The 13,483-nt window shown below is 35.0% G+C and overlaps 1 protein-coding gene across 11 annotated transcripts in view; it reads right to left on the reverse strand.

Annotated features, from left to right (window-relative positions):
- Positions 1-376: 376 nt before the first annotated feature.
- Positions 377-13,483, reverse strand: part of PDLIM5 (PDZ and LIM domain 5) — a 235,059-nt gene continuing 221,952 nt past the window's right edge. For all 11 annotated transcript variants that reach the window (XM_058295329.2, XM_058295348.2, XM_058295300.2 and 8 more), the window contains 3 exons: positions 11,483-11,603; positions 5,153-5,268; positions 377-3,821 (listed from right to left, as the gene is read on the reverse strand). In XM_058295329.2, the coding sequence (XP_058151312.1) occupies positions 3,732-3,821; positions 5,153-5,268; positions 11,483-11,603 (327 nt within the window). In that variant the 3' untranslated portion in view covers positions 377-3,731. The remainder of the gene's footprint in view (positions 3,822-5,152; positions 5,269-11,482; positions 11,604-13,483) is intronic.

A 13,483-nucleotide genomic window follows, 5' to 3' on the forward strand; every position in this document is an offset into this window, starting at 1 on the left:
CCAAACAGCAGCTATTAAAATGTCAGATGCAGACTAGATGCCCTTAAAAGTTTGGCTTCTGGAGTTTAATATACTGTGAGCAAATAGACTTGAATTTGTCTTTTATTCCCAATATACAGTCTGCAACAGAAACATTCCTTTTAACTTTACACAGTTGGGAAAAATATCTTATTGGAACCAACAAATGAGAAACAAGTAAGCCTACCTAGTTATGAAGTAATTAGCTAATGAGATTAGGGGTTAACCATGAAGTGACTTACCCTGGTTAATGCAGAACGTGAAAACGCAGATGATGGTTTAGATGATGGTTTATGTGTGTTGAATATGATATGATATAAAGCTAGATATGACAGATGACAATAAATTTCAGCAATCGTTTTTAAAATAGTAGGGCTTATTTAATGATTAATTAACAAGCATTTATTGTGTACACTCTACATGCAGAGCACAAAAATGGATAAAATCAGAATAACTGTGACAATTTTGCAAATGTTTTGTTTCTGGGGCATTCTGATAGGCAAATATCATAACAATGGGATTCTTCTGAGCACTATCACATCTTATCCTATTCTCTGATTACGGAACATGGCTTTCGTTAAGTGACTTTTAATGGAATCTACTTACCACCCAAAAAGAAAAACCAGGGGAGCTTTTCTACTTCACTGAAGGCATATATTTATTAAGTATGTGCACATTAAGGTATTACTTTATTGATTATATTTCTCATGTGACTTTTAATTAGAAAATGTATCCAAAAGCGAAACAGTATAGATACATACAAACTTTAAAAACTTAAAGAACAGAAGATAAAGATTAATAGATAAGACAAATGATACATTGAGAATCCAAGTCCAATACCTTTAAACATTTGGGGGAGTGGGGAAAAACTAAGGCCAGGATAGATTTGTGTAAAACTATTCAGTATATGTTTTCCTTTCCCTTATGTCTGAAAAGCCGCTCCTTTCAGTAGGGATGATTAAAGTCCAAATATCACAAAATGTTAATATTAAAAAAATGTTAATGTAAGGCTAAATTTTCACTTTGGGGGAAAAGGAAGGAATTACTTTCTAACAAAGTAGTCCTAATACAGGGTGTTTAAAAATGGTAACATGAATACATTTTTGTTGTAGATAATTATACCATCCCAAATGATAAGGTTTTAGTCTTAGGCTCTAAATGTAGCCTGAATCCACAAATATAAAGATAATCCTACTATAAGCATAATCAGAGGGGATACTTTTTAGGTTGCTATTTCAGCAAGCAATATTCAGTCCATGTAAGTTCAGAGAAGTACTATAAATGTGAACCTATAACTAAAATTTTCAAATTGGGAAATCCAAGTAGGGGAGTTTTTCAGAATCATTTTAATCTGAGTTATATCAACTACAGCATCCCAAAATATACATCTAAAGACTAGGCTAAAAGTAAACGCTCTACACTGAAGAGGTAATAATAATAAATGCTACTGACATGGAATATTTATAATCAGAAAAATAAATATTCAGGGAGCTCACCAGAAGAATAAAGTGCTCTGCCAGTTATTAAAAGATTAATGCTGATGTATTAAGTATGGCATTCCCCAATGGAAAATATAGAGATTCTTCTGGGTAATGTTCAATATTTATTTCACAGGATTAACTGTTTTAAGAACAGATATAGAGCTTTGCCACAGAAGAGACAAAGCACAAAGACAAAATGATAAATTAAGAAGCAATGCCACGCTTTTGGGGATAAAATTTGGAGAAATACAACATCAGGTTGCACGAATAATACGTAGAATGAATGGCCTAAAAAATGAAATCCTTAATGAATATAAGATAATAACTCTATAAGAAATCCAGGCCAAATAAAATACTTTGAAGAAAACATGCAAATGCCATTGACTTAGCAAATACTATCTCCACACATAATCTAAAAAGGCAAAACTAAACAAAAGTATCTCCATGAAATCAAAATGAAACCAGGTTATTTTGTATTATATATGCAAAAGACTGACATAAAGATATGTGACAATGCTATAGCCAACGTTGTCTTCTATAGGTGACTTCAGCACCAATGAAGAATAATGCATAATTCAGTTTTAGCACTTTATTTCAAAAGAAATTTCTTGCCTCCCTATAAGATGTAGGTTGAGGAGGTAGTTTGGGGTTGCTATTGGTGGAGCATTCAGTTTGCCACTTGGGTCCCCTCTTTCCCATTCTTTTTCTCCAGCTAATGATTATCTGCATATAACATAAATTTCAGGACAGATGCCTTGAAAGTTCTTAAGGAGGTTAAACAAATAATGTAGCCTAAAAAAATTCCCTCTTTAACAAACATGCACACAATAGAAGTGAAGTCCTTAGTGAGTGATGGGGCAGGAAGATCTCTGTCTCAACTTTAAAAGCACCTTACACCAAACAAATTTAAATTATAATTTAGTGGGATCACAAGCTTTCATTCATTCCAGAAAAAAAAAGAAAACCAAGAGAAAACCCATCCATTGCCAAGCTGTTTTCTCACTGGGAAATTATCAAGAGAATCCATAATGTTACCACAGTTGTTTCTGTGTCTCCATGTGCTATATATATAATTATGTTGTCCAATCAGGAAAACAAGTGGGCCAATCGGAATAACTACTTGTCTTCCTGTCCAACACTACCAAACCTCTGTGAATAAAAGCTCTCCAAACCTTGTGATTACACTTAAAATAGTTTACATGTTATTGAGAGAACTATCAAAAACAACAAAAAACAACTAAACTAACTAGACTTTATCATACCCCCGAGCCAGTCTTCTAGTTATTTTTTAAATGTAGAATTAAAGAAACAAACGAGTGCCTTCATTGGTCAATAGCAAAACTCTGAAACTGACCCAACTGATTCACTGTCTGAAAGGGGCGACTTTTTTTTTTTTTGGTACAATCCTATGATTTACTATAAATTTCCAACCACATTCTTTTCTACTTAATTTCTTTAAAGAGAGAGAAAAAACTAACTTCAGAGCCCAAAGTTATTTAATTGGCTCTGAGCATGAGGGAAGGAGAAACAAACAGAATTTGAATAATACTGGTAATGAAGCATACACAATGAATAGAAATAGTTCTTCTAATAAAAGGCAAAAATTTGAGATTTATAAAAATTTGCGGGGGGAGAGAGAAATGGGTGTTTTCTTTCTGGCATGACACATTTTGAAAAAAAAAATCTGGCCTCTCCTATCAGAATGATCAAATGAAAGACAAAAAAATATATACATATTTTTAAAAAGCTGACTCTAATATATTCTGTTAAAACACCTATTAGAGTGTTTTAGAGATGAACATTCACTTAGTTTTTAAAAATATAATGATTCCCTTTTTGATAAAGCTTAAGGCATTTTTCATTACCTTTTACAGATTTACTCATAACCACCTAACAAGGAAAGAAGGAAATATTTTAACATAGAAGTTGCAGTTCTTGTGCTAAAAATTAATTCTTCACTAATTTATTCTAAGATGAATTTAATAGTTCACCAGGAAATTGGTTTTTATAAAAGTTATTTCTTGGGCATAAAATACAGGGAAAAAAGTATTTTAAAAATGCCTAACTGTCTCTTTTCTTTACTTTATGAAGCCAAATACTTTCTCATAGACTGGTTTTTAAAGCTGGAATTTATCCCTTTAGGCCACCATTATTTTTCAAAATTCCATATAAATATAAATTTTAATTCTCCTTTCTCTTCAAATTTCTTCTCTTCCCCTGAACTGCTGACTTTTAAAAATTCACAGAATGAGCATGCTTCTTGCAAAGTGGCTTGTCTTTCTTGGAGAAAAAGGTCTGACCTTCCAAACTTTCACAACACACCTGAAAAAGAAGCATTATTTAGGAGAATATAATTATTTTATCAAGTATGCCTAAGAAAAAGAAGGTGATTTTTCCACCCCCTATGGATAATATAACAAAGCACTTTAATTGGCTGGTATTAGATACCTGATTATTTCACAATTACTATGACATTTCAAGTGATCTATGGAAAGCAATGAACAATGAATTTTTCCTGGAATGTAATCTAATTTGCTTAAGTCACTGATCATTATTTTTCTTTATTGGGAGAGAAGCAATTAGTCATAATGAAAAATTAATAAAGAGGTCACATTAAGTATACCTGCTCTCCCCAAATTCCAATCAATGCTGTAAAACTGCTTGCTGTTTTGGAGAACCAAAGCATTCAGAAAGAATACACAATTCAATTGCTTGCCAAACTTTTCCAAACCCAACTTTAGCCTGCCTCCATCCTTCCCACAATACACAAGCATAATAAACCTGCTGCTTCTTTTTAATTTGTTTGTTTCCTATAGTAAAAACCCTGGCCAGCATCTGGCTCCTGGATGATTATATAGTCAGTTAACTATCCACATTAATGTCTTCTTGCTTTTCCTACTAACTTTGTTATTACAACGCTGATAAGCAGCTCTATTAGAGAATAGGAAAAGGCAAACACGCTAAAAGTTGTGTTTTATATGTTTTAAAAAATGTAAGAGGTGGATGAGGTAAACAAGAAATGATTCAATGGTAATGTTTGAAGAAATCATGTAACTTCAATTGACAGAACAGAACACCTTTAACTGGATATTTACTTTCTAAATACACACAGACATATCTTATGTTAATGTTAATCTCTGAATCTATCCTTAGCATTAAAAAATAAAACCAAAAATATTAATAAAATATCAAATTAAATAAGTAAATATTTCACTGCATGCTTAATGTTCCAATAAAAAGAATACTAGTGGGCTATGGATAAGGAAGGAAATGGATCAACACACAGTTTAATCCCATTGTTAACTCAGCAACAGATTTTTATAATTGTTTATTTCTATTTTAAGTACTTAAAAAACCTATTAAATTCCAATAAAATCAAGTTAAAAAAAGTGAAGGAATCTTACTAAGAAATATGTAAGTTTTCCTAATAAAGAAAACCACATTAATAATAGTATTTTCTCTAAAGGCATTTTATTGTGTGCCAAATAATGAAAAAAGGTGGCAAAAATTGTAATAAACTTTCAAATATCACTGTAAAATATTTTTTGTTTAGATTTGAAGGACTGAAAGACACAAGAGCTGTTATTTCTATTAATTACTTAACAGAACTCCTAAGTAAGTGCTCCTTTAATTAGGAAACAGAGTTTACTTACTGAGCATACAAAGCAAGTATCATGCCAGGTATAGCCCAGAGCTTCTAGAAACATGTCACCAGCTTCTATGGGAAATTCACATCCATGGCATATGGTACCAAAGAGAGCGTAATAATCTGTATTGGAGGAGAGACACAGTTAAAACATCACAAAGCTCCTAATGCGCTCATCAAATCTCCTTAGTGAACATCTGAAGAGGTATAATTTACACAGAAGGCAAACTTCTTTTTTGTTTTGAGCTCCAAACTTGCTGCATATCAGAATATTTTGTAAGACCTTATGTCAATGTTATCATTCTGGGATATAAAGAACCTCCTATTTTAAAGGCAACTTTAAAAATATATCATCAGTGCAGCTGGTGTGGCTCAGTGGCTGATGGCCTGTTTGGCATGTGTGAGGTCTCAGTTCAATCCCTGGTACCTCCTAAAAATGTATCTATATATCTATATATCTATGTATCCATATCTATATCTATATATTTAAAGGGCCGTAAATAATCAACTCATGTAAATTATAACAACAGCTTTTGGAATATTAGCAAAGTTGCTTAAAATTTCAACTTCAAGGACTAAAGCCACGTACAGGTTAAAGTTCCTTTTAGTTACTAAATAAAAGAGAGAGTATCTAATGACTAAAAGAGATGTTATGAAAGTTTACATATCTGATTCCCTTACTAGACTGAGAAGTTCCTGAGAGAAGAAAGACACTGTAATCTTTCTTCATCTTTGTGTTCCAAAGACTAATAATACAGGACCTACATATATTAGATAGCTCATAATAAATATTCCTTAAACTCAACTAAAAATACAAAAATGGTAGGTATGTTTATACTTGGTCCACACTCAGCACTAAGAAATTCCTTTATTGTAAATGTACCCATATAGCTTTGCCTTTTTTATGTGTTTGGTTTCAAATCAAAATATACTATAGACAGTTCCTAGAAAGCATCAATGAAATCAGAATTAAATGGGATAGCATGAAAAAACTTGGTAAACTACAAAACCATGTTTATTACTATATGTAAGCAATACTATATGTGTTTAAAGCTGGTAAAGATTCTAGTAACTACAACACCTTCAGGAGAGAGTGTAATAGGCAGCTTATGATACATGTTTAGTGTATTTTAGGTTTCCCTTATTAAAAGTTTTTTATCCAACATTTTTATTATATTTTTACATATAATATCTCTCACTTCTTTGCAACTATGTAAGTATTGAAATATACATGAAGAACAACACAGATTCCTGAAAAACTGGTAGATGTGACTTTCAAAAACTTCACATCACTAGCAACAATGTGACTAATAAATATATCAGTGCCAAGTGAAGGAGGATAGACCATTGCAATGGGCTCTTGATACTGATGACTGTACTTATGAACCTTTTCTTTTGAAATTGAAACTTAGCCTAGTATTTATATGTTGCCTAAGACTTACATCCTGAAAGCCTCCTTGTTGCTCAAATGCAGCCCCACTCTAAGCCAAACTCCAGGATATAAATGCATTACCTTCCCCCTCCATTCCCCCTGGTGTGGGACATGACTCCTGGTGATGAGCCTCCCTGGCACAGAGGGATTACTACCAAGCACCAACTAGCAATGCACCTGGAAAAAGACCTAGACCAAAAGGGGGGAAAGGTAAATACAAATGAGTTTTTATGGCCAAGAGATTTCAAAGTGAATTGGGAGGTCATTCCAGAGGTTATGCTTATGCACGTTTCAGCAGGATCTCTTTGACAGCCACAGTAAATATTGCCTCAAATAGTGGGGCTCCTGAGGGCCCTAGAACATTCAGACACTACAGGCAGAGCAGACAGCTCAAAGATTGGTGCCCTGCAAGTGGGTCCTACTTTGGAATTTTCACTCCCCAGTGTGACATAGTTGAACTCATTTGTAGTTTCCCTACACAAAGCTCTTCTGCTCCTTCTATTTGAACTTATAGTTAGTACTAGACTTGACAGCTGTATGTCCAAGAGACTTAAATCTTTGGGCTGCCCATGTGCCAGTTGGGCCCTGAATCTCAAGAGAGTTGCAATACCTACTCTCCAGTTCATCAGATTCACCCAGGACAACTAACAAGGAAATGATGATGGACAATGCCCATCCCAAGGAACAGAGAGATTGTGCACCTGCAAGCAAATTAGTCCCACCAATCGGTCCCACGGGATATAAGCCCCCTTTCAATTATAGGCAGAGTGGGAATCACCATTCCAGTATCCTGAGGATTGAGGAATGAATGATACACTAGAGTAAACTTACTGGTATTCTACTATAGTGACATTCTGATTCTAACAAAGGAAGAACTTTCATCATTCATGTGGAGGTAGTGGCTACTGGAGATTCTGAGGGGAGGAAAAGGGAAAAAGAGGTATAATATGGGGATATTTTTGGGACACTGGAAGTTGTACTGAATGACACTGCAATGATGGATACACACCATTATACATTTTGTCATAACTTACAAAATTGTGTGAGACAGAGTGTAAACTCTAATGTAAACTATAATCCACACTTAGTGGCAATGCTCCAATACGAGTTTATCAATTGTAAAAAATGTATCACACTAATGAGGGATGCTGTCAATGTGGGAAAGTGTGGGAGGGGTAGGGAGTGGAGCATATATTTTTATGTAACATTTATGTAATCTAAAGTTGTTCTTGTTTTTTTTTTTTTTAAGTATTAAAAAAAAGAATAAATGTCTGATGGGGAGTGGGGGTAGCTCAGTGGTTTGAGTGCCTGCTTACCTCCTAAAAAACAAGTTTGACTACTGACAAATTTCATATATATGTGTATATGACTCTGTATGGAAGAAAAAGAAGTTACAAGGAACTTCCATGAATAAATGCCACTGCAGAGAGTTTAGCTGGACTGTATCACAATACTAGCTACAATTTTTCTTTCTGTATTTTCCTTTCAATGTTATGATTTCATGCTAGAAATCCTTAGCCAGAGAACACCATTTACCTGACAAAGATTACAGTGTTAAAACACTAGCAAGATTTTCTTCTGAGAAAGCATTTTTGATGAGATGTTTTCCTGCTATTACTAAATTTGGTTATTAGCATTTTACTTTCCTTTTATGTAGCTACTCACTACTGTGTCTAGTCATGGTTCAACCTTTGGCTTTGACATTTTTCAATTAAACCTGGGCTGGAAGAGAAAGTAGGCTATCATTTGTAACTTGATTCATCTTTCTTAGCAATCTTCAATAACCTGAGTTCCTTATCACCATTTGCTCAGTACCTATTGTGGTGGTTTGGGGCTATATGTGTACCCCTAGAAACACATGTATTTAAAGTTCATCTATTCTTATGAGTGTGAACCCATTGTAAATAAACCTTTTGATGTGACTGCCCTCACACAGGATGGATCTTAATCCTATTGCTAGAGTTCTTCATAAATACCACAGAGAGAAAGCCAGAGAAGCAAAAAACCGAAAGCAACAAAACCTGGAAGAGAAGGGAGAGACCAGCAGACACCACCATGTGCCTTGCCATGTGGCAGAGATGTCAAGGATTGCCAGCAGCCGGTCTCTGGGAAGAAAGCATCACCTTGATGCCTTGATTTGGACATTTTCCCAGACTTTAACAATAAGTGAATACATTTCCATTGTTTAAGGTGAACAATTTTAATGGATTTGCTTTAAGCAGCCTATGAAACTAAAACACCTATCTAGAGTCCTATTTTGTGCAAGAAGTGTTCCAGGCACTGGTGGGTACAGTGATGAAGAAGACAAATGTTGTTCTCCCCATGACGCCTGTATTCTCAATGAGAACAGGATGTCACCATTTACTGTATTTTAAAAATAAATGATAATATATAATTTCCAATTGTGATAACTGCCATAAAGGAAAGAAAATTGTGATATAGAAAAACTGGGGATAGGGTTGGGGGTGGATGGGGCACTGTATTATATTGGATGGTTAGGAAACACCTTTCTGAGAAGGTAATGGTTGGTATGACACTTGAAGAAAAAGAGGAGGCACCACAAAAAAGCTGGGCAAGAACATTCCAGTTAGAAGAAACAGCAAGAACAAAAAGCTCTGAGACAGGGAAGATCTTAGCATGTTCAGAAACAGCAAAGGGGATGGCAGAAGATAAGGTGGGAACAGATAAAGCTGCAAAGCAGGCCATGGTATGGGAGAATAGTTTTTATTCTAGTGCAAGCCAATGAAAGACTTTATGCACGATATGATTCATATTTTTATAAATATTACTGAAGCTGCTCTATTTGGGGATTACAGGGCAGAAGACATACCCATTTAGTTTGTTATGATATCAGGCAAAGGAATTTATTGGTGAAAGTTGAGGAGGAGAGAAATCAATGGATTCAATATACAGTGGAAGAGGCAGAACTGCTAGGATTTACTAATGGGATTGGATATGAGTTAAAAATAAGGGAAAGAGCAGAATCCAATGGATAATGGGGCCATTTATTGATATAGGGAAGACAGAGTTAATAACAGGTTTGGGAGGTTAAAGAAAAAAGAATATTAAGTTTATCAGAAACATTTAAATAAATCTTCAACAATATTATTCCCTTTCTGTATGCAATTCATCGGTTTTTTTTTTGTTTGTTTGTTTTTTTAGGAGGTTCTGGGGATTGAATCCAGGACCCTGTGCATGGGAATAAGGTGCTCAACCATTGAGCTATTATCTGCTTTCCAATGAGAGTTGGTTTTTTCATTTATTTGTTTTTAAGGGAAGCATGGGGGATTAAACCTGGGACCTCAGACACGGGAAGCAGGTGCTCAACCACGTGAGCTACATCTGCAACTCCACCGGGATCTTAAAAAATAATTTGTAAGAACACATTAAACAGGACAATGTCAGTTTTATATGTATTCTGGCTACCTACCACTCAGTAAAAATGTCTTGTTAAGCTTCCAAAACAAAGATACAAATAAATATTTCTTCAGGAAAATTAAGTGGAATTCCAAAATGTGATACATTCTGGTTGAATCAAGACTGTAGCCAATCTGTCCCAAAATAGCACATGGGGTACTTCTTTGGAATTTCCAGGGCTTCCTGGGACAGTCTGGAATAGATCCAGGTTGGTCCTAATTATGAAGCCAGAAGGAAGGTGAAAAGAGAATACTGAGTGAGCAAAGAAGAGGTGAGTGATGTTGATACAGCCTCAGATTAGAAGCTGACTGCTCCTTTAATTTGACTACCTTGATACTGAAAGAAGTTTTAGCATCATACTTTGAATTTCAAGGTAGAACAACAATAACTCTCAGAAATAGGAAAGCAGTACTTATGAGTGAAGGAATGATAAAAGAAAAATATTTTAGAAACATGCATGTGTGGCAGTAATATTTAAGAGCAATATTAATAAGTGTTATGAAAGTTTGCTTACAGTCTTTGGTAAGGAAAAGGAAGTGTTCAGAGTTCAGAAAATAAGACAGGACCTACAGTAGACAGGACCTTAGAGCCTCTTTTCTTAAAAATAATTTTACCTAGGGAGCAATTCTTGCTGGAATTGTCCTCCTATTCAAAGTAATAAAGGATTTTAAATTTATTTTCAAGGTAGTTTCCTTAAAATGGCAAATTAATATTATATTCATAAGGTGAACACTTCCATGTTTATAACAACTCAAAATTTACCACTATAGTGTAAGTGATGGCTTTAAACTACACAGTTTGGTAGAATTTATATCCATTTATAAAAATGGGGATTCAAACACTATTTTTTTCTACTAAGTAATGATCACATGCTAAATTTTCATAATGAAGTTGGGAAAATTTGTTTAAACAAAAGTCACTTTAGGGAAACGGACTTTGGCCCAGTGGTTAGGGCGTCCGTCTACCATATGGGAGGTCCGTGGTTCAAACCCCGGGCCTCCTTGACCCGTGTGGAGCTGGCCATGCGCAGCGCTGATGCGCGCAAGGAGTGCCGTGCCACGCAAGGGTGTCCCCGCGTGGGGGAGCCCCACTCGCAAGGAGTACGCCCGTGAGGAAAGCCGCCCAGCGTGAAAAGAAAGAGCAGCCTGCCCAGGAATGGCACCACCCACACTTCCCGTGCCGCTGACGACAACAGAAGCGGACAAAGAAACAAGACGCAGCAAATAGACACCAAGAACAGACAACCAGGGGAAGGGGGGAAATTAAATAAATAAATAAATATTTAAAAAAAAAAAAAAAAAAAAAAGTCACTTTAAAAAGTTTATTTAGTGTTTGGCTATATATATTTAGAGTAACATTAAATAAATATCCCCAAAATAATTAGGAAAACTACTTTGCCTAATATTTTCTTTCAACTGTATAGCAACATAAGGATTAATGTTTGACCTTTATTTAATAGTTAAGAAACTAGTGGCTTCATGACCTTACCTTTCTCACAGTAGGGTTCACCATCTTCTAAGTGAAAAACATTATTACGAATAGGTTTTCCACAGGCTATACACACAAAACAGGAAACATGCCAAGTTTGTTTCAAAGCATTGATGACTTCCTGTTACAGAAAGGATGTAAAGGAAGATGACAATAAATACATAAATGCTTATTCTAGCAGCTGTACCAACAGAGCCTTTAAAAATTGACACAAAGTAGATACACATGCTTTTTTCTTGAGCATTTCATCTAAGTAACAGGAGATTCTTAAGGAGAGTGTCACAAATAATCTCAAACAATTCACTATAATATGTGTTTTTTACAAATAGACAAGAACAAAACTATTTAAAGAATGATTACTGTGTTATCTAAACATTAGAAATGTGATAAAATAAGCATTTCATAAGTGTTTGTTACAATATATTGTGCTTTCTTTCAAAGGGAGGCAGGAAACATTGATTAATTTATAAAGGTTTCACAGTATTTTCTTGAAAATGTTATGGCATAACAGGGAAGTATTTTAAAACTAAAACAAACCTAAAAATGCACTGGCACATTAATGGAAGCAATAACAAAATCAGTATAATCCAATAGTTTTGCATGTTTTTAGGGTTTTGGAAATCAGCTGTAACCTGAGGACTATACCAACCACACACTTACATAAATGTCTAAAATGTGAACCATAAAGAATGGATTCTGGGAAGTGGACTTGGCCCAATGGATAGGGCATCCGCCTACCGCATGGGAGGTCCGCAGTTCAAACCCCGGGCCTCCTTGACCCATGTGGAGCTGGCCCATGCGCAGTGCTGATGCACACAAGGAGTGCCCTGCCGTGCAGGGTGTCCCTACTGCATAGGGGAGCCCCACATGCAAGGAGTGTATCCCTTAAGGAGAGCCGCCAGCATGAAAGAAAGTGCAGCCTGCCCAAGAATGGTGCCACACACACGGAGAGTTGACACAGCAAGATGACGCAACAAAAAGAAACACAGATTCCCGGTGCCGCTGATAAGGACAGAAGTGGTCACAGAAGAACACACAGTGAATGGAAAAAGAGAGCAGACAACTGGGGGCAGGGGCGGGGGGGAGGGGGAAGGGCAGTTAAGGGGAGAAAAAAAATAAAAAGCAAATTTTAAAAAGAAAAAAAAAAATGGATTCTAGTCAACAATGGTCCTATGGTTAAATATACCAAGTATTACATATGTAGGTCAGATTTTATTTAGAAAAGAAGTTTTTTGGGAGTTAAACTCAAGCCTGGACTGAGAGAAAGAGATGGAACCATTAAAAAAATCTTATTTTTGACAAACAGTAACATGGAATTTTTTTCTCTCCATAATATTCATCACAAAAAAGAGTATACTACTCATAAAGTATGGTTACAGTTTTGTAAATAAATTACTTATAAACAGCAAGAAGGAAGAAAATTCATCATCAAGTTAATACTGATTATCTAGGGTTGGTAAATATACATAGGTCACTAACTTTTATTCTTTATATTTTTTATATTTTCTAATTTTTCCAGAGTGAAAGTATTTTCTTTTATAATAAAATATACTGTCAAATAAAAGAAAATAATATAGGATGAATTATTGACCATAGAAAATGCCCTGGTTCATTATAGCAAATGTACATTGAACCAAATCACTGACTGCATAAGGCTTCCAAGAATACACTTCCCTTTCCATTCTTAAGACACATCACCTATCTTTAATAGGTAATCAAACAACTAAAATGCAATACAGAGAATCTATTCTTTAGAGAACTTTCTGGCTAAAGTAATAAGATTTCCTTTTCTAGAACTTATTTGGTTCTAAGATGCTTACCTGACCTTATTTTATTAATTATCCTAGAATTTATAGAACACATTTATAGACTTATATAGTATTAGTGTACATTCTACTAATTAAAGATTTGACATCATCTGGGAAGGTCCAAGATGAACCATTTGCTCATCCCTCCAAATATAGTACAGATTAATGATATGAAATATTTCAGGAGGTACAT

The sequence above is a fragment of the Dasypus novemcinctus genome, chromosome 1, assembly GCF_030445035.2.
Source record: "Dasypus novemcinctus isolate mDasNov1 chromosome 1, mDasNov1.1.hap2, whole genome shotgun sequence".
Classification (NCBI taxonomy): Eukaryota; Metazoa; Chordata; class Mammalia; order Cingulata; family Dasypodidae; genus Dasypus; species Dasypus novemcinctus.